General features: G+C 38.3%; 1 protein-coding gene across 1 annotated transcript in view; it reads left to right on the plus strand.

Moving 5' to 3' along the window:
* PIK3C2B (phosphatidylinositol-4-phosphate 3-kinase catalytic subunit type 2 beta) overlaps positions 1-24,470 on the plus strand; it is a 315,182-nt gene that overhangs the window by 201,453 nt on the left and 89,259 nt on the right. The window contains exons 13-19 of the mRNA XM_053706696.1: positions 1,708-1,875; positions 3,298-3,406; positions 8,255-8,397; positions 11,569-11,757; positions 14,750-14,843; positions 15,922-16,016; positions 24,080-24,260. Of these exons, the coding sequence (XP_053562671.1) occupies positions 1,708-1,875; positions 3,298-3,406; positions 8,255-8,397; positions 11,569-11,757; positions 14,750-14,843; positions 15,922-16,016; positions 24,080-24,260 (979 nt within the window). The remainder of the gene's footprint in view (positions 1-1,707; positions 1,876-3,297; positions 3,407-8,254; positions 8,398-11,568; positions 11,758-14,749; positions 14,844-15,921; positions 16,017-24,079; positions 24,261-24,470) is intronic.

The following is a 24,470-nucleotide window of genomic DNA, read 5'->3' on the forward strand; positions in this document are numbered from 1 at the left end:
TGAATTTACTTTTATTCACAATTACGCTTCATTATCTTGGTATCCCTTGTTAAAGGAGCAGCAATGCACTCCTGGGAGCTAGCTGAACACATCAGCAGGCCAATGACAAGTCAACTCTGAGACTATTTGTGAATGCTTTTTAATAAACCAAACTGAAAAAATTAGATAATAGTATAAAATTGGAAAGTTGTTTAAAATTGTATGCTCTACCTGAATAATGAAGAACAAAGTTGTGGTTTTCCTGTCCCTTTAATGTCGAGTTTTAAGGCTAATACCACCTCCTTTTTTTTTTCCTGAAAAAAAAGCAGTATTTGCCTTAAAAAATCACAAATGTGCGTATGTGTGTTTATATATATATATATATATATATATATATATATATATATATATATATATATATAAAATTTGGCGGCAGGTTGTGGGAATGTTAGCCTCAGATATTGGCAGGTATGTTGCTATAAACTTACTATATATACTGTGTGTGCGACTGTGCGTGTATATATATATATATATATATATATATATATATATAAAAATTCTTAAGTGGCAAAAGCTTACATTAATGCCAGATTTTAAGTTCCAAATGAAATGTTAAAAAGCAATGAAATTCTAGTCCCAGACCCAACATAATATCATATTTTTTGAGGGGTGTTTCACTTCACATTTTTCATGCTTTTTTAAATGTTTCATTGGTAACTTAATCTTTGGCATTAAAGTTACTTTAAACAGTATGGGATTGCAATATAAAATGTTTCATTATGTGGAGTGAAAAAGCTTTACAATATGGAATATACTTTCATTGTATATTGTATCCACTTTACTTGTAATTTAACTTTGAAAATTGTTGGCTTTCTCCATTCCACTGAGTTTTTATAAAGTAATTTCTCCTGAGTTCAGTTATTGACAGATAGAAAACGGACAATAAAAGAGAGTGTGCAAACAAGGCTTTGTGGACTATATGATTGTTAAAGTAACTGTCAGGATTTTAACATCATTATATCTAGCATCTATATATACTGTTTAATATCAGTTTATATAAACATTGCTTACATTTATTCTAAATGTAGTAGGAGGTGCCTCTTATATGAAATTGTGTGAACATTCACTGGCTGATAAGAATAGCTTAAACAGCTGTTTTGTAGTAATCTCCACAAGCATGAATTTAAAGTATCAATTCTTTAACAAATCCTCTCTTAGATACAAAATGCTTTTTTTGTTATTGAAATATGTTCTCTTTATAGAAATGAGAATGTTATTAGTCTTTGATGGGCCTTTTAAAGGTTGCTAAGAATAACAATAATGTGTTTTGTAGCATTATTTTACATGTTGGATGATTCTCTGCCTGTGGTCTTATTGCAGTTAGATATTCCAGTATTAGCAATGCTCTAGCGGAAATATTTTTTTTTTATATTACATTTATAGTTTCCATGTGTCTCCTTTGACTTTCCTTTTGTCTTCATTTCCTTCCTTACATTATCTGTTAGCAATATGCATTTGTGTTCAACAAGTTATGGTGTATTAAAAAATGGAAATGTTATGTGTTTCAGATTACATCATTTATTTAACAATGGCATGTGTGATGTACTGGCTGTAGTAAAATATGTTTGGTTTATTTCTTCTTCGTTTTCATAGAACAGACTTGCAATTTCTGCATAAATTCTTAGACACCACAAGTAATATGTCTGTGGATTTTTTTTTTTCATTTAGGATCTGTTTTCCAGTCCAAATCAACCGCTTGCCGCGGGAGACACTCCTCGCAGTCACTCTTTACGCCACTCCCCTCCCTCCCCCTGGGAGCTCCTCGGAAACCAGCAAACAAAGGCGAAACCCAGAGGCGCTAGGTTGGGTGACCACTCCCCTCTTCAACTTCAGACAGTAGGTTTAAATGTACATTTTTTGACTAACATGACAGCCAACAAATGCTTAGGCACCAGATTCTTTTTCCTGCCAATATTAAACTTACACCTCAATTTATGGTTCTCAACCACAGGTATGGGTTTAAACTCTAGAGGGAAACTCTTACATTTTGAAGATTAAAGGGACAGTAAACGCCTTGAGATTTTTATATATATATACTGTTTAGTTATGTGCAATGAAACAATTTTGCATTATATTTTCATTATTTATTTTGGTACCTTTTCAAGTAATTTAGCTCTGAAAATTGGGCAATTTCTAGTTCTCATGACTTGAAATGTAACTTCTGACTTCAAGGCTAACCCTGCTATGTATTTTTCCCAATTGGCTTTAGCAGATAACAACTGCAAATCAATTTACTTTAAACTAAATTTATAACTGTGGCTAGCCTTGTAGTCTGTTCTCCTCCAAATAAGGCAAATGGTGGGTGGATTTTGGCTAGTGAAGAATAATTGTAGTAAAAAGGATGTTTATTTGTTCTTAAAAAAATAAGCAAAACTATACATTTTTATAAAAACACTACCAGATGGACTATATAAATGAATCATCTACAAAACATTTATGCAAAGAAAAATCTAAAGTTAAAATTAAACCTTTATTTTTCAGATAGAGCATGCAGTTATAACAAGTTTTCCAGTTTATGTCTATTAACACATTTGCTTTGTTCCCTTGCTATCCTTTGGTAAAGTGTATGCTCAGGAGCAGCAATGCACTACCAGAAGCTAGTTGAACACATCAGGTGAGCTAGCTCCCAGTAGTGCATTGCTGTGCATAAGCCTACCTAGGTATGCTCTTCAACAAAGGATAACAAACAAATGAAACAAATTTAATTGAGGTAAATTGCAAATTTATTTTAGTTAACATTGAATGCTCTATCTAAATCATGAAAGTTTAATTTTGATCATAATGTCCCTTTAAATCACACTTCTAAAAAGCATTAAAGTTAACACTCTTTCATCCCATGGCCTCTAGTTATTAAGGTCTGGCGGACCTGATCGCCAAGAGTTGCTGGTGCAACGCCGCACCCTGCAGACTCGCGGCCAATAGGCCGCCAGCAGGGGGGTGTCAATCAACCGGATCGTACTCGATCGGGTTGATTTCCAGCGATGTCTGTCCGCCTGCTCAGAGCAGGCGGACAGGTTATGGAGCAGCGGTCTTTGTGACCGCTGCTTCATAACTTGTGTTTCTGGCGAGCCTGCAGGCTCGCCAGAAACACGGGGCATCAAGCTCCATTCGGAGCTTGATACATATGCTCCCATGTCTGTAATTTTTATTATTATTATTATTTACATTAATCATGACTGCACTTTTTCTGCTAGTTATATTTAAAATTAGTTTTTTTTCCCTCTGTTGTACTGAAATATTGTTTCTAATTGTTTGCAGAGTTTTAACCTGTGGCCGTCGTTTATTGGGTCTCTGGCCAACAACAAAGCATGGTAGTGCCAGTTTCAGTACGCCCAATGTGAACCAGCCAGACAGCATCATCTTGCAGGTGTGACTTTAGCTTATTTACCATGTGTATTAGTATATTATATTTATTTTGTAGCACTATACATGGGTGCAATAAATACAGTGACAAATAAAAAGGAGCATAAGTTTACATTCTGACACTGAAATATTGAAGGTCTTGCTCCTTGGGAGGGTGGTGTAGGTATGAAGTTAGAGGATTGGGTGATTAATTATCCAATCATAGGTAAGATGGGCCAATATTTTTTAGAGGATCAAACAGTGGTATGAGCAGATAAAACAGTTTATCTCTTTAGTTGGGTATGTGCCAGTTTTTAGACAGATGAGTAAATATGTTAACTTTAAAGGGACATGAAACACAATTTTTTTCTTTCATGATTTAGAAATGCATGCAATTTTAAACAACTTTCTCATTTACTTCTATGATCTATTTTGCTCCATTTTCTTGATATCCTTTGCTGAAAAGCATATCTAAATATGCTTAGTAGTTGCTGATTGGTGACTGCACATAGATGCCTCATGTGATTGGCTCACCCATGTGCATTGTTATTTCTTCAGAAAAGGATATCTAAACAGTGAAGCAAATTAGATAATAGAAGTAAATTGGAATGTTGTTTAAAATTGTATTCTCTACCTGAATCATGAAAGAAACATTTTGGGTTTAGTGTCCCTTTAAGTAGACATTTAGGTGCAGCACAAGTATAGGCCGTATTTTCATTATTTCATTATATTTTAACTAGGGCACAGGTGATATAATCAGATGATGGATGAGAGCTGGTTGGTAACCATGGTTACTGATCAGCTGATTATTTCACATGTGCTCTAGCTAAGCTATAATGAAAACCTGGCCTGTTACGGGTACTTGAAAACTGGAGTTGAGCAGCACTGTTGTAGGGGGCACGGGTGGGGCTTAGGGAACTTGAGACAAATAAGAGGCGTGCAGAGGGCGGTTTAAAGAGTGTTTATGAACTTGAGCAGAGGTGTAGGGTCAGCTGCATTAAAGCAGTTTTGTAGGTAGGGAGTCAATTGAATTGTTTGCCAGTAAAGGGGTGTTCAGACTGGTGTGCCTGATATAGAATGTCTGGTGAGGTTGATCAGTATAGAAAAACGTTTTCAAAGAGATTTGTGGAGGAGATCTGAAAGAGTGAAAACAAATTATGGTGTTACAGTAAAGTGGGGGAGGGGAAATAGTAATAAAGTAAATTAGTGGATAATAATGAAGTATTTTGTGTGCTACTCCCCCTCCTCATTATATGCAGCACAGCTTTGATTTCCATTGTATAGTTTATAGATACTCTTTATCACTATACGTATGCGGATGAAGGGATAGTCTCCAATATTCACACAGCTCCTGTAACAATTTGTATGCATTCTTTCCATTGCTTCAATTCTGTTTTCTTTTTTCCCATTAAACCTTGGACCTACTTTATGCACTAAATCTGACTCCGTGCACAGACGCTTAGCCCTACTTTATGCACTAAATCTGACTCCGTGCACAGACGCTTAGCCCTACTTTAATCCTTACTGTGCTTGGCTCCAGGAGAGAAAATGACAATGCGCCAGCTTCTACTATCCACCCATAAATAATTATTATCTTCCTCTGTATTTTATTGTAAGCTGTTTAAGAAAAAAATTCTCAAAGCTGAGCTTAGTAGCATTTAAGCAAAAACATTATTTATTTTATGGAATGCTGTTCCTTCCTTGTGATAAAGAGGAAAGGTCTAATTAGCTACAAAAAGTAGAACTGTGGGGAACCACTAGTGCAGTAGCAGACCTACCTTGCGTTCACATTGCACGGAAGCATTGCACTCACGAGACACGGCATGAGAACTAGCGCAGCGAAGGGGGTACGTCGTGCACCGATGGGCAACAGATTATAAATATATGTATATACACATATTATCACAAAAATATATATGTACATAAGCATATACATATATATTTACTGGGAACATGCTGCCCCCATAGACCGCAATGTAAAGGCACTTTTCAGTGCTGTTTTTTTCTAGCACCCCACATCCGCCAACTTTCAGCTCTAAAAACTGCTTTGTGCAGTTATTTTTATATAAAAATGCTACAATTTTAGTTTTTTAATAAACTACACACCACTGTATTTTGGGGCCAATTGGGGGACATTTATAAAATTAACAATATATCTGATCTCTGGTTAATTTTATGAGCGCTAATTGTAATGGCTGGTTATTTATCGCGCGCCTGTAAATGGGCCTGTGATAAGTTAGCGTTCCACTTGTAATCTAGCCCATTATTTAAAAAAAATAAAAAAAAAATCAGTTGCACTGTGCTAGATTTAGGTAAGGATTCAGTGAAGATTCTGTCTCCTTTAATTCCCTTCAACTTCTTATGAAATATGGCAACCCGAAACACACATCTTCAGTTCCTCTTTTTCCTGGCGCCCCAAAAACTTGAGCGCTGGATATTAAAACACACAAGTATTATATTTCCTAAAAATGTCTAGTGGTATGAGGTCAGATATAGGTATTATTGCTGGGTATACCTCTGTCTACCGTTCTTCCCTCCATGGGAGTCTTGAGTTGTGACCACAATTTTTGATCGAAAAACAATATAAGACAGATGCGCAACATGGCCCAATATTGTTTGGTACAGAGAAACAATTGTTATGTTTGTCAGATACACTCACATGCGATGGAGCACCTCTAGTAGTGCAAATGGAGCAGTCTGGGGTCAATAACAGTCACCCAGAAGACCGGCCTCCCGAAAATATTTGGAAATCTGTGAATAGTGGTAGAAAACACAGGGTGCCTATATGGCCTAGTACTGTTTGACCCAAGCTGAACTGTTAAAATGCACTCACATTTGTTGAAGCATCTCCTTTGATGCTATTGGAGCAGGCTAGGATCAATATAGTCACCCAACAGACTTATTCACAGATCGTCAGGAGACTCCAGGAATCCAGCGATGAAAATTGGTGACCCAATATGGTATTCCCAAATGATATCAAAATATAGAGGCAGCAAGTGGTAAAAGTAATCAACTTACTGTATTAAAAACATTTAAAAACAAGCAGCAACGCGTTTCTCAGCCACCAGTGGCTGTTTCATCAGGCTTAGTAAAAAAAAGTTTGGAAAATAAGAATAAGTTCATTTTGGCAGGTGCTACTGTTGCTGTGAAGAGATTGGCCCCTCAGCGCACACACAATATCAGGGTCAGGGCAAGCTTACATGCTGCCACGTCCTCTTCTCTCTGTATTTGGAAATGGAGCAGCAATTCTTTGGATTAAGAAAAAGGGAACCAACTTTTTTTTTTATTATTATTTTATTGATAGAATAAAAAACAGCTGCTAATGTCTCCCTGCCAGGAAAATGAGAGAGTGCAAGGTCTTGCAAGTTTATTAACCACAAACTCTGTCAAGTCCAGACTTCAGTTGCTCTAAGATGTTTGACTTCGTTTAACCATAAAATTACCAGGCAAGCCAGGCTTTCACCCAGCTTTATTGCCATATACATAACACTGACAGCAGGTATAGAAATGGAAAGACGTTTTGTTACATTTACTGTGTCTTGGAAAGAGGTATTTATATGTTTATAGAAATTATTTTAAAAAAAATAATGTAAGAGAAAATGGTTCATTTACCCTATTCAGTTGCTATTTTAAGCAAACATGTAGACTGCTACAAATATTATAAGGGTTGTTGCATTTTAAGTATCTTACCTGCAATTCAATTAATCTGTTATGGAAATATGGTGCACATTTCCCCTCTTTTTGTCTCTGTTTCCTCTATATTCCTTCTTTCCCCTTCCTTTCCTTTTCACTTATTTTTGTCTCTCCCTTTTCTCTCTCTCTCTTCTTCTCTTTCTCTTCTTTACACTTTCTCCCTTTTCTCTCTCTCTCTCTTATTCTCTCTCTCTCCTTTTCTCTCTCTCTTATTCTCTCTCTCATTTTTCTCTTTCTTTTCTTCTCTCTCTCCCTTTTCTCTTTCTCTTCTTCTCTCACCCTTTTCTCTCTCTCTTCTCTCGCCCTTTTCTCTCTCTCCTTCTCTCTCGCCCTTTTCTCTCTCTCTTCTTCTCTCTCGCCCTTTTCTCTCTTATTCTTTTTCTCCCTTTCTTTCTTTTCTTCTCTTTCTCCCTTTTATCTCTTCTTCTTTCTCCCTTTTCTCTCTCTCCCTTTTCTCTCTCCTTCTCTCTCTCTCTTCTCTCTCTCTCCCTTTTCTCTCTCTCTTCTACTCTTTCCCTTTTCTCGCTCTCCCTTTTCTCTTTCTCTTCTCTTTCTCCATTTTCTCTCTTCTTCTCTTTCTCCATTGTCTCTTTCTCTTCTTCTCTCTCTCCCTTTTCTCTCACTTCTCTCTCTCTCTATTTTCTCTTTCTCTTCATCTCTCTCTTTTTCTCTTCTTGTTTCTCCCTTTTTTCTTCCTTTTCTTCTTTTTCTCTCTTTCTCCTTCTCTTTTTCTCTCTCTCCCTTTTAATCATCCTCTCCTCTCTTTCCTCTTATTTCTTTCTGTTTTTTTGTTTTTCCTCTCTTGTTCTTTCTCTCTCTCTCTCTCTCTCTCGCTCCATTTTCCCTCTCTCTCTCTCTCTCCATTTTCCCTCTCTCCACCCTCTTTCTTTTTTTTCATATTTCTCCTTTTTCCTCTGTATTTCTATATTTCTCTTTCGCTCCCCCTTTTTCTCACCCCCTTTTTTCTCCTCTCTCGTTCTCTTTCCTTTTATTTTCCTTCTTCTTTTTGCTATTTTTTTCTCTTCTATATTTTTTTCTTTCTTTTTTTTCTCTCTTTTCCTTTCATTCCACTTTTCACTCTTCTCTGACAGCTTTTCTTGTCTCTACTCTCAAACTCTTTTTTTATTTTTGTACTTTTGTTTTTCTGTTTTTTAACTTTCTTTGTTTATCCTATATGCAGATTGATTTCCCCACTTCAGCTTTTGATGTGAAATTTACAAAGCCAGAAGCTGAGGCGTACAGTCCAGAGTACGAGTTTTCCAGCCTGGGGGAAGAGGACCGGAAGAGGATGCAAGAAGCAATGCAGAAAGAGTCGTTATATTGGTAAGGTCGTGCACTTGCATCTGCTGAGTTAAAGGGACAGTAAAGTCAAAATGAAATGTTTGTGGTTTAGACAGAGCAATTTACTTTTCAATTTACTTCTAGTATCAAATTTGCTTTGTTCACTTGGTACCTCAAGAGTGTGCTCATGTCTTTAGCACTTTATGGAAGCAATGTTTGCAACAATGTTGTAGCATTGTTGTACATTATATATTCCACCTATGATAAACATTTAAATACAGCATTGGCTATAGAAAATCTATGTAAACAAGAGACAACAGCATAAATGAACCTGCTAGTGAGGGGTGGGAAAGAGAGCCCAGCCCATATGAAAGTGTGTGTTCCTGCACCTGCTTTGAATACAATAAACTCTTATCAGCTACATGTCTGAGTACACAGCAATATTATCATGAGCTAAACCTCAACTGTGGCACAATTTTTGCTCACAACATTTTTACAATGAAAGATGATGTCATTAAGACATTTTTCTAGTTAATATCTTGTAGACTGCTGCCTTTGATCATTTTGGTCCCAATTCCCTATACTCCTCTGTGTCCATTGCACAAGTCCTGCAGTTTTCTCTATAGCCCGTATGCCATGCTACACACACTTCCTTTGTTTGTCAAATGTAACATCCCTGTCTGAATGGTCAGCGTCCCCTGATTTTGCACCTTGCATATGTCAGGTCACGGACAGTCAGGTGACACATAAATGAGATCTAGCGGGTTCACACACTCCCACATGCATTGCAGCTGTCTGACTGTAACACAACACTTACCCAGGGCCTGGGAATGTGGCAGAAAGATAAAGGCTTTAAACAATTTTTATAAAGAGTTTGGTTAGTTCAAAATGACCGCTGGGAGTCTTCAAACATCAGAGACGTTTGCCAGGATCAAGTGTCAGTCATATTTTCCAGATGCAGCTCACTGATTATTTTGCCCCCTTCTTTTGCTTTAGTGCTGCAGGGATCACAGCTGACAAGTAGAAAAGTATGTAAAGCAGGTGTCGCTGTATGAATCTGGCTACATGTGAGGAAATTATGACATATTAGGTGTTAAACAGCCATTAAAACTATGTGAGACTTTAATTTGAGTTCATATATTAGACATGTGCATAGAATCATTATTCGCTTTACATAAAAATTGCTGTAGCGTCTTATTGGCATTAAATAATTAAAGGGAAATCAAATTTGTAACATTTATATAGGTCATGTAAAAGAACATGTAAAAAAAAATATGTCTGGATTAAAAAAGTTACATTAAAGCTCTTTATTTTGAAGCTGGTAAGAAATGTGTTCACGTGCACAGCTGGTCAGTGAAATCAACCACCCATTTGCCTAGGTGGTATTGGGGCGTATTGTTCTGCCCTAAAGGCATGAAAAAAAAAGTATACTTTATTCAGAAAAGGCACATCCATTTGCCAACCACCCCTATAAATGTAATACATATTAAAATTCACTCTTTTAATGCAAGAAAGAAAACCATTACTTTCAATGTAATTTTAAAAACTTGGAATATCTCTAGACCAGACATCCTCCAGAGGTTTTGGAACTGCATTTCCCTCTGGAGGGCCAAGCTTGAGAATGTCTGGTCTAGACTGTAAAACAAAAACTTATTAAAGGGACATTCTTTCACGATTCAGATAGAACATACAATTTAAAATAACTTTCCAATTTACTTCTATTATCTAGTTCCCTTCTCTCAGGCGCAGCAACGCACTACTGTGAGCTAGCTGCTGATTGGTGGATACATATATATGCCTCTTGTCATTTGCTCACCCAATGTGTTAGTGCATTGCTGCTCCTTCAGCAGTGGTTACCAATGTAATGAAGCACATTTGATAACAGAAGTAATTTGGAAAATTGTATAAAATTATATGCTCTATCTGAAAGAAAAATGTGGATTTTATGCCCCTTCTTTAATGACCAAACTGAAAATGTAGATAAATAAAAATGTATTATTTGGAAAGTAAATAATGATGCTAGATTTTTTACTATAACATTGCATATAACAGAGTGTTTTTTTAGTTGCTTGCATGGTTTAAATGAGCAATTTAGTAGTCGTGACAGTCTCTTTCTGGGGATAATGTGCAGACCTGTTACAGGCAGCTATCATCTTGACATCTACTGCCCTCTGCTGGTCGACTTTAGAACTTTGTACTGTACGTTCCAACATACAGGTGCTTTATTTAAAGGGACAGTAAAGTCAAAATTAAAAGATTGGGATTCAGCTTGAGAATGCAATTTTAAATAATTTTCCAATTTACTTCTATTATCAAATGGGGTTTGTTCTCTCAGTATCCTTTATTGAAGAGTAAATCTAAGTAGGTTGATTGGAGTTTAGGAGCATGAACCTGTATATAGCAGTCTATGACAGCAGTGTTTACTATAAACATTGTTGCAAATAGTGTTGCCAGATAGGTAATGACTTGTGCACGCTCCCAGGTTTACCTGGGATTAATATTTAGCAAAAGCCACCAAAAGAACTAAGCAAAATGTATCATAGAAGTAAATAGGAAAATTGTTTAAGAATTTCTGTCTCTGTTCAAACTATTGTTTAATTTTGACGTTACTGTGCCTTTCAAGGGACATTAAACCCACAATTTGCCTTTCATTATTTAGATAGAGCATGTGATTTAAAACAACTGTCCAGTATACTTGTATTATCAAATCAGCTTCATTCTCTTGGTATCCTTTGTTGAAGGAGCAGCAATGCACCACTGGGAGCTAGCTGAACACATCTGAGGAACCAATAAGAAGCGGCACACGTGCAGCTAGCTTTCAGTAGTGCGCGGCTGCTCCTGAGCCTACCTAGATATGCTTTTCAACTAAAGATACCAAGAGAACTAATCAAATTAGATAATATTATTACTTATTTTTATTATCGGTTATTTGTAGAGGGCCAACAGATTCCGCAGCGCTATAAACAAAGGCAGAGTACAACAAAACAATTATAGGGATCAAATGGGTAGAGGGCCCTGCCACGAGTCGCACTGTTGTAGTCATAATGTAAAGTTGTTAAAAAGCACATGTGCTATCTGGATCATGAAATAAAAATGCTGGGTTTCTGGCTGCTATAGGAAATTCTGTGCTTGATTAATATGTTACTAATAATTTGGTAAATAACTTTATTGTATAATGCTACATATATTTGTGCCATGTTGGGTTTATTTTAGGTTGACAGATTTGGACAAGCATTGCCTTTGGGAGAAGCGCTATTACTGCCACTCTGAGATCAGTTCCTTGCCCCTGGTCCTAGCTAGTGCCCCCAGCTGGGAGTGGGCATGCTTACCAGATATCTATGCCCTATTAAGTCAGTGGACTCCTATGAAGCATCAGGATGCCCTTGGGTTGCTTCATGCCAAGTAAGTTCATGGTTATCTGTCCCTGTCAGAAAATGCCATCAATTACTCATTTTTTTTAGTGACAAATACCATTGTTATGCATACTGTTTAAAAAGAAGTGGGCCTTAAAGGGACATGAAACCCAAATTTTTTATTTCATGATTTAGATAGAGCATGCAATTTTAAACAACTTTCTAATTTATTTCTATTATCTAATTTGCTTCAATCAGCTGATATCCTTGGTTGAAAAGCATATCTAGATAGGCTCAGTCGCTGCTGATTGGTCGCTGCACATAGATGTCTTGTGTGATTGGCTCACCCATGTGCATTGCTTTTTCTTCAACAAAGGATATCTAAAGAATGAAGCAAATTAGATAATAGAAGTAAATTGGAATGTTGTTTAAAATTGCATTCTCTATCTGAATAATGAAACAAATAATTTGGGTTTAATGTCCCTTTAAAGGACCTAAGAGTGAAATTTTAAACTTTCATGAGTCGACTTATAATTGGTCAAACTTTCAATTTCGTTTTCTATTTTTTCTCATAGTGTGCTTTGTTGAATTTGCACGTGTCTTGAGTACTACATGTATAACATTGTTGCAAACACTGCTACTATATATTGACACGTGCACGCCCCTGAGCCTACCTCATGATGTGAATCATGAAAATTTAATTTTTACTTTCAATGTCCCTTTAATTTTGCAGTTTGTATTGCTTGCGTGACATTCCCCAAATGTCTGACATGGAAGTGTGTCATAAAAATAAACAGGTTTCCAAAGAGACGTAGATCCTCAGGGAATAATAAAAAGATCAAATGTCCAATTTTATTAAATACAAAAAGGATACAAAATAGATACAGCAGAGCAGCATCCAAAATATAGTCAGCAAAGTTGTAGGACCAGCACACCTTTAAATATATGATGAATGTCCAATAGACAAGAAGATGGGTGCAAACAGATGTAGAGCCAAACCCCTTAGCTCCAGAGTAGTAGAATCCAAAAGAAAATGTTGCACTCTCAAGTTTGGAAGCGAAAAAACCTTTATTAGGTGAACAGCATCCAAAATATGTTCAAGTAGCAGGTAAGATCACAGTCTTACGCGTTTCGGCATTGATTTTCCGTAATCAATGTGATAAGTGCTACACACATTTAAAGAACCAACTCTCACATTATTGGTAAATTAAAAACACACCTACTACACTTACTACTCGTGATAGGATACAGGGTCATAAAGACCTCTTATTACTTCTAGCTTCTTTCTCTTAGAACTCTTACTCAAAGGTGAATTAACCCTTTATATAATAGATAGTAAATAATCAAATCCTATTATAATTAACTAAATCAGCCGGACTTAGGAACTTCTATATACATATATACATAATAGCCATACTCAATAGATGGATAGATGCAATTATATACTATTTGAAAGGAAAATATATTCTGGTAATTTTGACATTAATTTAAACCATCTTATCCATCTTACATAAGGAAAATCACATTTGAAGGCCACTATTTGCTATTTAATGCACAAGTACATAACAATTATGCTAGCATTTAGTATACTATGTATAGAAGGTGATGCACATATTAAATATTCAAAAAAAATATACACATAAGTACATAAATACAATACATTTTGTTAGAGATGACACAAATGTGTACAATTATCATGATGTGCATGATTTTAATATATCCATAGCTAAGCAAAGACAAGTAGAAAAAACAAACAAAGGCTATCGGAAACAACCTATCCAAAATGACTCCTATATACAGATTCAAAATGATGACAACATAATCATTCCCAAAGTGCCATAATCTTTGTGTCCACTAGAGGGAGCTGTGTGATGATACTAATACAGAGATCATTTAACTCATTAAATGTGTTTTCACCATGCCAGCAGATGAATTCTCCTCTATTCTGCTATTCATATACATTAATGTATAATTTATGGGATTGTAGCCTTTTTATGGGAAATACTGGTTGATAGCAATTTGAATAATTTATTAGAAAATATCTTTCAGGAAAAAAAAGCTGATATTATTTATCTACAAACATCCTGTCTTCCATAATGTATTCCCTAACGTTTAGGAGAAAACCCTATCTAACAGTGTTGCCATACAATTGGATAAACAGGAAAATCTAGGTTCCAATATGGCTGCACCCATTACTTTATAGAAATTCACTGGGGTTGACAAAACCAACACTTTTCAGAGTTAATTTACAGGAAAATGGGACAAAAAATAATAACATTATACTGCATTAGTTCTTTTACTACACATAATTATGTTACACTTTCAAACTCTTATGTCTCTTTTAACTGTTGCTAGCAAAAATTATATAAATGATCAAACATTTTGCTTGCGAAGCCTGTTGCATGTACTGACAATTCTTACAAGATTTGGAAAATCACAAATTCTGTGCAAAAAATAAAAAAAAGTTAAAAATAATTAAAGGGACAGTATATACCAATTTTCATATAACTGCATGTAATAGACACTGCTATAAAGAATAATATGCACAGATACTGATATAAAAATTCAGTATAAAACCTTTTAAATACTTACTTAGAAGCTCCCAGTTTAGCACTGCTGATGAGGTTAGGCTGAGACACCTAGTGAAAGGGGCTGGGAAAGTAGAAACAGACACTCCCCCCTCCCCTGCATATGAAAAGACCCATGACACAACCAGGAGTTCATAGACATCAGTATGCATCTAAATCTTTGGGGTTTGGCTAGGCGTCTAAATATCAGCACAATGTTATTTAAAAATAAACAAAACTATACATTGTTACAAAAACACTCCCAGGTGTGCTTTTTAAATGGATCACCTACAAAACATTTATGCACAGAAAAATCTAGTGTAGAATGTCCCTTTTAAAGTGAATTGCCTTTTTAGGATTATAGGATTAGAATGATAAGTATGTATCAGATTTGTACATGTTTTTGTTTTTAAATACTATGAAAAGAGTACATTTTTGATGTGGTTTACATCTGCTCTGCTTAATTCTTTGCAGATTCCCGGACCAGGAGGTGAGGCGTACTGCTGTACAGTGGATTGATTCCATCTCAGATGCTGAACTCCTGGATTATCTCCCACAGCTTGTACAGGTGACCATACCTAGTCCTCATTATCTGTTGTAAATGAAGATCCATTTATAGGTTTGGAAAATAACTAGTTACAAGTGACTTACAAGCTCTCTTGCCATTGATAAATAGTTACTCAGACCATTTTGTTGGCTACAAACATTATTTTCTTCCCCCGTAACTGTTTAAAGCTTATTATAAGGGAAGTCGCCTTATCTAAATGACATTTGCAATAATGTAATAGTATTTACCAGTAATATTGTGCAGTATACTTCAATTGAATAACCATACTCATGACAAATTGCTTGCCTTTTGTCATCATTCAACTAATTATATAAAAATATTTGATTTTATCTAAAACAAAATTTTTTCCCCTTGACATTGTTGTCAGTGCTTGTCGCTATATACCAATTGAGCTGTTGTTGTCCCTGTTAACCAATAAGAATTAAAGAGACTACTCCAAAATTGTTATTGTTTAAAAAGATAGATAATCCCTTTATTATCCATTCACCGGTTTCTCTTTACCTCTGTAATTACCTTGTATCTAAGCCTTTGCAGACTGCCCACTTATTTGTTATTTTGACAGACATGCATTTTAGCCAATCAGTGCTGACTCATAAGTAACTACATGGGAGTGAGCACAATTTTATCTATATGGCACACATGAACTAGTGCTTTCTAACTCTGAAAAATGCACAATGCACTGAGATAAGAGGCGGCCTTTAAGGCCTTAGAAATTACCATAGCAAAATTGGTGATAAAAGTAAATTGGAAAGTTGTTTAAAATTGCATGCCCTATCTGAATCATGAAAGTTTAATTTTGACCAGACTGTCCCTTTAATACAACAGTATCAGTTGTGGACAACCATTCATTTCCTCAAAGGTTTTGTTTGATATGTTATTTTGAAGGGAAACAAAAGTTAGCCATAAAAAAAAAATGTTTAATTGATGATATATTATAAATTACCCAACATAAAGTTTTTTTTAAATAATATGATATATAATAAAAACAAATATGATGTCAATGGCGTTTTCAGAGTATGAGCTCTTACGGTGCCTTACCTATAGTGTTTTACTTGAGCTAATCTCTTGGTTTCTGTAGGCGCTGAAATACGAGTGTTATCTAGACAGTCCTTTGGTCAGGTTTCTATTGAAAAGAGCCATAAGTGACCTACGAATTACTCATTATTTCTTCTGGTGAGTATTCTGTTTTGCTGATTGTTTTATCTTTATAGTTTGGCTATTCTTGCAAGGGATTAAATTCTATAAATATGTTACGGAGGCTGATATCTATCCTGTGGGCATGTCTTAACCCCTTAACGACCGAGGACGTGCAGGGTACGTCCTCAAAAAAAAGGCAGTTAACGCCTGAGGACGTACCCTGCACGTCCTCGGTGTGGAAAGCAGCTGGAAGCGATCCTGCTCGCTTCCAGCTGCTTTCCGGTTATTGCAGTGATGCCTCGATATGGAGGCATCCTGCAATAACTCTAGATGGCCATCCGATGCAGAGACGCTACACTACAGAAAATATAACTGTGTATAAAAGTTTGAGAAAGGGGTATTTTAATTTGAAAAAAATATAAATCGAAGGTATCTAGGAGGGGGTGGGGGTTGGTCTTTGGTGGGGCAGGGAGCTACACTACAGAAAAGGGGAAAAATTAAAAAATTTCAGCAATTTTATTATAAACTGGGTACTGGCAGACAGCTGCCAGTACCCAAGATGGCGGCCATTAAGACAGAGGGGGAGAGTTAGAGAGCTGTTTGGTGGGGGATCAGTCAGGTTGGGGGCTAAAGGGGGGTCCTACAGAGCAGCATATGTAAATTTGCCTTTTCTTTAAAAAAAAAAAAAAGCCCAAATATAGCTTTCTCCAACATTGGTGTGTCCGGTCCACGGCGTCATCCTTACTTGTGGGAATATCTCTTCCCCAACAGGAAATGGCAAAGAGTCCCAGCATAGCTGGCCATATAGTCCCTCCTAGGCTCCGCCCACCCCAGTCATTCTCTTTGCCGTTGCACAGGCAACATCTCCACGGAGATGGTTAAGAGTATGTGGTGTTTAGTTGTAGTTTTTTATTCTACTATCAAGAGTTTGTTATTTTAAAATAGTGCTGGTATGTACTATTTACTCTGAAACAGAAAAAGATGAAGAATTCTGTTTGTGAGATTAAGATGATTTTAGCAGACAGTAACTAAAATCCTTTGCTGTTTCCACATAGGACTGTTGAGATGAAGTAACTTCAGTTGGGGGAAACAGTTAGCAGACTTTTCTGCTTAAGGTATGACTAGCCATATTTCTAACAAGACTGTGTAATGCTGGAAGGCTGTCATTTCCCCTCATGGGGAACGGTAAGCCATTTTCTTAGTCTCAAGCAGAATAAAGGGCTTAATATGGGCTATAAAACTGGTAGACACTTTTATGGGCAAAATCGATTGCTTTATTTGGGCATTTTATACATGTTTATGCTGGTATTTCACACTTATAAACTTGGGGAACGTTTTTTAACGTCAGGCACTATGTTAGACACCTTTTCCAGTCAGGAAGGGCCTTCCCAGTTGTAGGCTGAGCCTCATTTTCGCGCCATTACTGCGCAGTTGTTTTTGAGAGCAAGACATGCAGATGCATGTGTGAGGATCTGAAGATAGTTGGAAAAGTTCCTAGAAGGCGTCATTTGGTATCGTATTCCCCTCTGGGCTTGGTAAAGTCGCAGCAAAGGCTGTAGCTGGGACTGTAGAGGGGTTAAAACTGTAACCGGCTCCGGTTTCGTTATTTTAAGGGTTAAAGCTCTGAAAATTGGTGTGCAATACCTTTAATGCTTTAAGACACTGAACAATTCCTTCATATTTTTTCACATATTCAGTAATAAAGTGTGCTCTGTTTAAAATTTAAAGAGACAGTAACGGTTTTTGTGCTTTACTGACAAGTTTAAGCCTGTTTAACATGTCTGTGCCTTCAGATAAGCTATGTTCTATATGTATGAAAGTCAATGTGTCTCCCCCTTCAAAATTATGTGATAATTGTGCCATAGCGTCCAAACAAAGTAAGGACAGTACTGTCACAGATAATGAAGTTGCCCAAGATGATTCATCAGATGAAGGGAATAGACATGGTTCTACATCATCTCCTTCTGTGTCTATACCAGTTTTGCCCACGCAGGAGGCCCCTAGTACTTCTAGCGCGCCAATGCTTATTACCATGCAACAATTGACGGCTGTAATGGATAACTCCATAGCAAATATTTTATCCAAAATGCCTGCATATCAGAGAAAGCGCGATTGCTCTGTTTTAAACACTGAAGAGCAGGAGGGCGCTGATGATAATTGTTCTGTCATACCCTCACACCAATCTGAAGGGGCCATGAGGGAGGTTTTGTCAGATGGGGAAATTTCAGATTCAGGAAAAATTTCTCAACAGGCTGAACCTGATGTTGTGACATTTAAATTTAAATTAGAACATCTCCGCGCACTGCTTAAGGAGGTGTTATCTACTCTGGATGATTGTGACAACCTGGTCATTCCAGAAAAATTATGCAAGATGGACAAGTTCCTAGAGATTCCGGTGCACCCCGACGCTTTTCCTATACCCAAGTGGGTGGCGGACATAGTGAATAAGGAGTGGGAGAAGCCCGGCATACCTTTTGTTCCCCCTCCTATATTTAAGAAATTATTTCCTATGGTCGACCCCAGAAAGGACTTATGGCAGACAGTCCCTAAGGTCGAGGGGGCAGTTTCTACTCTAAACAAGCGCACTACTATTCCTATCGAGGATAATTGTGCTTTCAAAGATCCTATGGATAAAAAATTGGAGGGTTTGCTTAAAAAGATTTTTGTACAGCAAGGTTACCTTCTTCAACACATTTCGTGCATTGTTCCTGTCACTACAGCAGCGTGGTTCTGGTTCGAGGAACTAGAAAAGTCGCTCAGTAGAGAGACTCCATATGAGGAGGTTATGGACAGAGTTTACGCACTTAAGTTGGCTATCTCTTTTATTTTAGATGCCGCTTTGCAATTAGCTAGATTAGCGGCGAAAAATTCAGGGTTTGCAATTGTGGCGCGCAGAGCGCTTTGGCTAAAGTCTTGGTCAGCGGATGTATCATCCAAGACAAAATTGCTTAATATCCCCTTCAAGGGTAAACTCTCTTTGGGCCAGAATTGAAAGAGATTATCTCAGACATCACTGGGGGAAAGGGCCACGCCCTACCACAAGATAGGCCTTTCAAAGCCAAGAATAAGTCTAATTTTCGTTCCTTTCGTAATTTCAGGAACGGAACGGCTTCTAATTCTGCATCCTCTAAGCAAGAGGGTAATGCCTCACAGACCAAACCAGCCTGGAAACCGATGCAAGGCTGGAACAAGGGTAAGCAGGCCAAGAAGCCTGCCGCTGCTAACAAAACAGCATGAAGGAGTAGCCCCCGATCCGGGACCGGATCTAGTGGGGGGCAGACTCTCTCTCTTTGCTCAGGCTTGGGCAAGAGATGTTCAGGATCCCTGGACGCTAGAAATAGTTTCTCAGGGTTATCTTCTGGAATTCAATGAACTACCCCCAAGGGGAAGGTTCCACATGTCTCACTTATCCTCAAACCAAATAAAGAGACAGGCGTTCTTACATTGTGTAGAAGACCTGTTACAGATGGGAGTGATACACCCAGTTCCAATGACGGAACAAGGAATGGGATTTTACTCAAATCTGTTCATAGTTCCCAAAAAAGAGGGAACCTTCAGACCAATTCTGGATTTAAAGATCCTAAACAAAATTCTCAGGGTGCCATCGTTCAAAATGGAAACCATTCGAACGATTCTACCTACTATCCAGGAAGGTCAATTTAAGACTACCGTGGATCTAAAGGATGCGTACCTACATATTCCTATCCACAAAGAACATCATCAGTTCCTAAGGTTCGCCTTTCTGGACAAACATTACCAGTTTGTGGCCCTCCCATTCGGGTTAGCCACTGCTCCAAGGATTTTCACAAAGGTGCTCGGGTCCCTTCTAGCGGTTTTAAGACCGAGGGGCATTGTAGTAGTACCATACTTGGACGACATTCTAATACAAGCGTCGTCCCTTTCAAAAGCAAAGGCTCATACAGACATCGTTCTGGCCTTTCTCAGATCTCACGGATGGAAGGTGAACATAGAAAAAAGTTCTCTGTCTCCGTCGACAAGAGTTCCCTTCTTGGGAACAATAATAGATTCCTTAGAAATGAGGATTTTTCTGACAGATGTCAGAAAGTCAAAACTTCTAAGCGCTTGTCAAGTTCTTCATTCTGTTCCACGTCCTTCCATAGCTCAGTGCATGGAAGTAGTAGGGTTGATGGTTGCAGCAATGGACATAGTTCCTTTTGCGCAAATTCATCTAAGACCATTACAACTGTGCATGCTGAAACAGTGGAATGGGGACTATACAGACTTGTCTCCAGTGATTCAAGTAGATCAGAAGACCAGAGATTCACTCCGTTGGTGGCTAACCCTGGACCACCTATCCCAGGGAATGAGCTTCCGCAGACCAGAGTGGGTCATCGTCACGACCGACGCCAGTCTAGTGGGCTGGGGCGCGGTCTGGGAATCCCTGAAAGCTCAGGGACTATGGTCTCGGGAAGAGTCTCTTCTCCCGATAAACATTCTGGAACTAAGAGCGATATTCAATGCTCTCAGGGCTTGGCCTCAGCTAGCAAAGGCCAGATTCATAAGATTCCAATCAGACAACATGACGACTGTTGCGTATATCAATCATCAGGGGGAACAAGGAGTTCCCTGGCGATGAAAGAAGTGACCAAAATAATACAATGGGCGGAGGATCACTCCTGCCACCTATCTGCGATCCACATTCCAGGTGTGGAAAACTGGGAAGCGGATTATTTGAGTCGTCAGACATTCCATCCGGGGGAGTGGGAACTCCACCCGGAGATCTTTGCCCAGTTGACGCAACTATGGGGCATTCCAGATATGGATCTGATGGCGTCTCGTCAGAACTTCAAGGTTCCTTGCTACGGGTCCAGATCCAGGGATCCCAAGGCGACTCTAGTGGATGCACTAGTAGCGCCTTGGACCTTCAACCTAGCTTATGTGTTTCCACCATTTCCTCTCATTCCCAGGCTGGTAGCCAGGATCAAACGGGAGAGGGCCTCGGTGATCTTGATAGCTCCTGCGTGGCCACGCAGGACTTGGTATGCAGACCTGGTGAATATGTAATCGGTTCCACCATGGAAGCTACCTTTGAGACAGGACCTTCTTGTTCAGGGTCCATTCGAACATCCAAATCTGGTCTCCCTCCAGCTGACGGCTTGGAGATTGAACGCTTGATTCTATCAAAGCGTGGGTTTTCAGATTCTGTGATAGATACTCTGGTTCAAGCCAGAAAACCGGTAACTAGAAAGATTTACCATAAAATATGGAAAAGATATATCTGCTGGTGTAAATCCAAGGGATTCCCATGGAATAGGATAAAAAATCCTAAGATTCTTTCCTTTCTACAAGAAGGTTTGGATAAAGGATTATCTGCGAGTTCTCTAAAGGGACAGATTTCTGCTTTATCTGTCTTGTTACACAAACGACTGGCAGTTGTGCCAGATGTTCAAGCATTTGTTCAGGCTTTGGTTAGGATCAAGCCTGTTTACAGACCTTTGACTCCTCCCTGGAGTTTAAATCTAGTTCTTTCTTCAAGGGGTTCCGTTTGAACCTTTACATTCCATAGATATTAAGTTGTTATCTTGGAAAGTTTTGTTTTTGGTTGCTATTTCTTCTGCTAGAAGAGTTTCTGAGTTATCTGCTCTACAGTGTACTCTGCCCTATCTGGTGTTCCATTCAGATAAGGTTGTTTTGCGTACTAAGCCTGGTTTTCTACCAAAGGTTGTTTCCAACAAAAATATTAATCAGGAGATAGTTGTACCTTCTTTGTGTCCGAATCCAGTTTCAAAGAAGGAACGTTAGCTACACAATTTAGATGTAGTCCGTGCTCTAAAATTCTACTTAGAAGCTACAAAAGAGTTCAGACAAACTTCTTCTCTGTTTGTCGTCTATTCTGGTAAAAGGAGAGGTCAAAAAGCAACTTCTACCTCTCTTTCCTTTTGGCTTAAAAGCATCATCCGATTGGCTTACGAGACTGCCGGACGGCAGCCTCCAGAAAGAATCACAGCTCACTCCACTAGGGCTGTGGCTTCCACATGGGCCTTCAAGAACGAGGCTTCTGTTGATCAGATATGTAAGGCAGCGACTTGGTCTTCACTGCACACTTTTGCCAAATTTTACAAATTTGATACTTTTGCTTCTTCAGAGGCTATTTTTGGGAGAAAGGTTTTGCAAGCCGTGGTGCCTTCTGTTTAGGTAACCTGATTTGCTCCCTCCCTTCATCCGTGTCCTAAAGCTTTGGTATTGGTTCCCACAAGTAAGGATGACGCCGTGGACCGGACACACCAATGTTGGAGAAAACAGAATTTATGCTTACCTGATAAATTACTTTCTCCAACGGTGTGTCGGGTCCACGGCCCGCCCTGGTTTTTTAATCAGGTTTGATGAATTATTTTCTCTAACTACAGTCACCACGGCACCCTATAGTTTCTCCTGTTTTTTTCCTCCTGTCCGTCGGTCGAATGACTGGGGTGGGCGGAGCCTAGGAGGGACTATATGGCCAGCTTTGCTGGGACTCTTTGCCATTTCCTGTTGGGGAAGAGATATTCCCACAAGTAAGGATGACGCCGTGGACCGGACACACCGTTGGAGAAAGTAATTTATCAGGTAAGCATAAATTCTGTTTTTATTTTAGTACTGGCAGTTTCTGCCAGTACTTAAGATGGCGGGGACAATTGTGGGGTGGGGGTGGGAAGAGAGCTGTTTGGGAGGGATTAGGGGGTCTGATGTTTCAGGTGGGAGGCTAAGCTCTACACTAAAGCTAAAATTAACCCTGCAAGCTCCCTACAAGCTACCTAATTAACCCCTTCACTGCTAGCCATAATACGTGTGATGCGCATTTAGCGGCCTAAGTACCAAAAAGCAACGCCAAAGCCATATGTGTCTGCTATTTCTGAACAAAGGGGATCACAGAGAAAAATTTACAACCATTTATGCCATAATTGCACAAACTGTTTGTAAATAATTTCAGTGAGAAACAAAAAGTTTGTGAAAAAGGGAACTTTTTTTTTTATTTGATCGCATTTGGCGGTGAAATGGTGGCATGAAATATACCAAAATGGGCCTAGATCAATACTTTGGGTTGTCTGCTACACTAGACTAAAGCTAAAATTAACCCTACAAGCTCCCTACAAGCTCCCTAATTAACCCCTGCTGGGCATAATACACGTGTGGTGCGCAGCGGCATTTAGCGGCCTTCTAATTACCAAAAAGCAATGCCAAAGCCATATATGTCTGCTATTTCTGAACAAAGGGGATCCCAGAGAAAAATTTACAACCATTTATGCCATAATTGCACAAGCTGTTTGTAAATAATTTCAGTGAGAAACCGAAAGTTTGTGAAAAAGTGAACGATTTTTTGTATTTGATCGCATTTGGCGGTGAAATGGTGGCATGAAATATACCAAAATTGGCCTAGATCAATACTTTGGGATGTCTTCTAAAAAAAAATATATACATGTCAAGGGATATTCAGGGATTCCTGAAAGATATCAGTGTCCCAATGTAACTAGCGCTAATCTTGAATAAAATGGTTTGGAAATAGCAAAGTGCTACTTGTATTTATGGCCCTATAACTTGCAAAAAAAGCAAAGAACATGTAAACATTGGGTATTTCTAAACTCAGGACAAAACTTAGAAACTATTTAGCATGGGTGTTTTTTGGTGGTTGTAGATGTGTAACAGATTTTGGGGGTCAAAGTTAGAAAAAGTGTGTTTTTCCCATTTTTTTCTCATATTTTAGAAAAAAAAAATTATAATAAATTATAAGATATGATGAAAATAATGGTATCTTTGGAAAGTCCATTTAATGGCGAGAAAAACGGTATAAATATAATATGTGTGGGTACAGTAAATGAGCAAGAGGAAAATTACAGCTAAACACAAACACCGCAAAAATGTAAAAATAGCCTTGGTCCCAAACGGACAGAAAATGGAAAAGTGCTGTGGTCATTAAGGGGTTAATGAATGGACGTTCCTGGTTTTGTTACAGCACTCAACATGATATCCTTGAGCATAGATTTACTTGTTATTGTAAAGTAACACTATAACATTGCTAATTTCATGCTCCTGTGTTACAACAGGGGTTTGTATTCCTCTTTCTGTATTTCTGATCACCATTACTCTTCTGTAATACCCAGGTTGCTAAAAGACTGTTTGAAGGATTCACAGTTTAGCATTCGGTATCAGTACCTGCTTGCTGCTTTACTGTGCTGCTGTGGGAAGGGTCTGAGAGAGGAGTTTGATAGACAATGCTGGCTGGTCAACACACTGTCGAAATTAGCTCAGAAGGTCCGTGAGGCTGCTCCTTCAGCCAGACAGGTGAGGGCCAAGTATCCAGGGATGCACCGATCATTGTTGTGTACAAAACAATGTAATACATGTAAAAGATGGGCACGTTTTATTAATGCTTTCTTCTCTTTACTGTAATCCACAATTTATGTCAATAATCCAGTGCTGCTAAAACTGTGGGTTGGGATCCCCCGCAGGGGTCCCTTTAAAAATGTTTGGGGGTCCCCCCCTAAGATTTGA

The sequence above is a fragment of the Bombina bombina genome, chromosome 3 (genome assembly GCF_027579735.1).
Source record: "Bombina bombina isolate aBomBom1 chromosome 3, aBomBom1.pri, whole genome shotgun sequence".
Taxonomy (NCBI): Eukaryota; Metazoa; Chordata; class Amphibia; order Anura; family Bombinatoridae; genus Bombina; species Bombina bombina.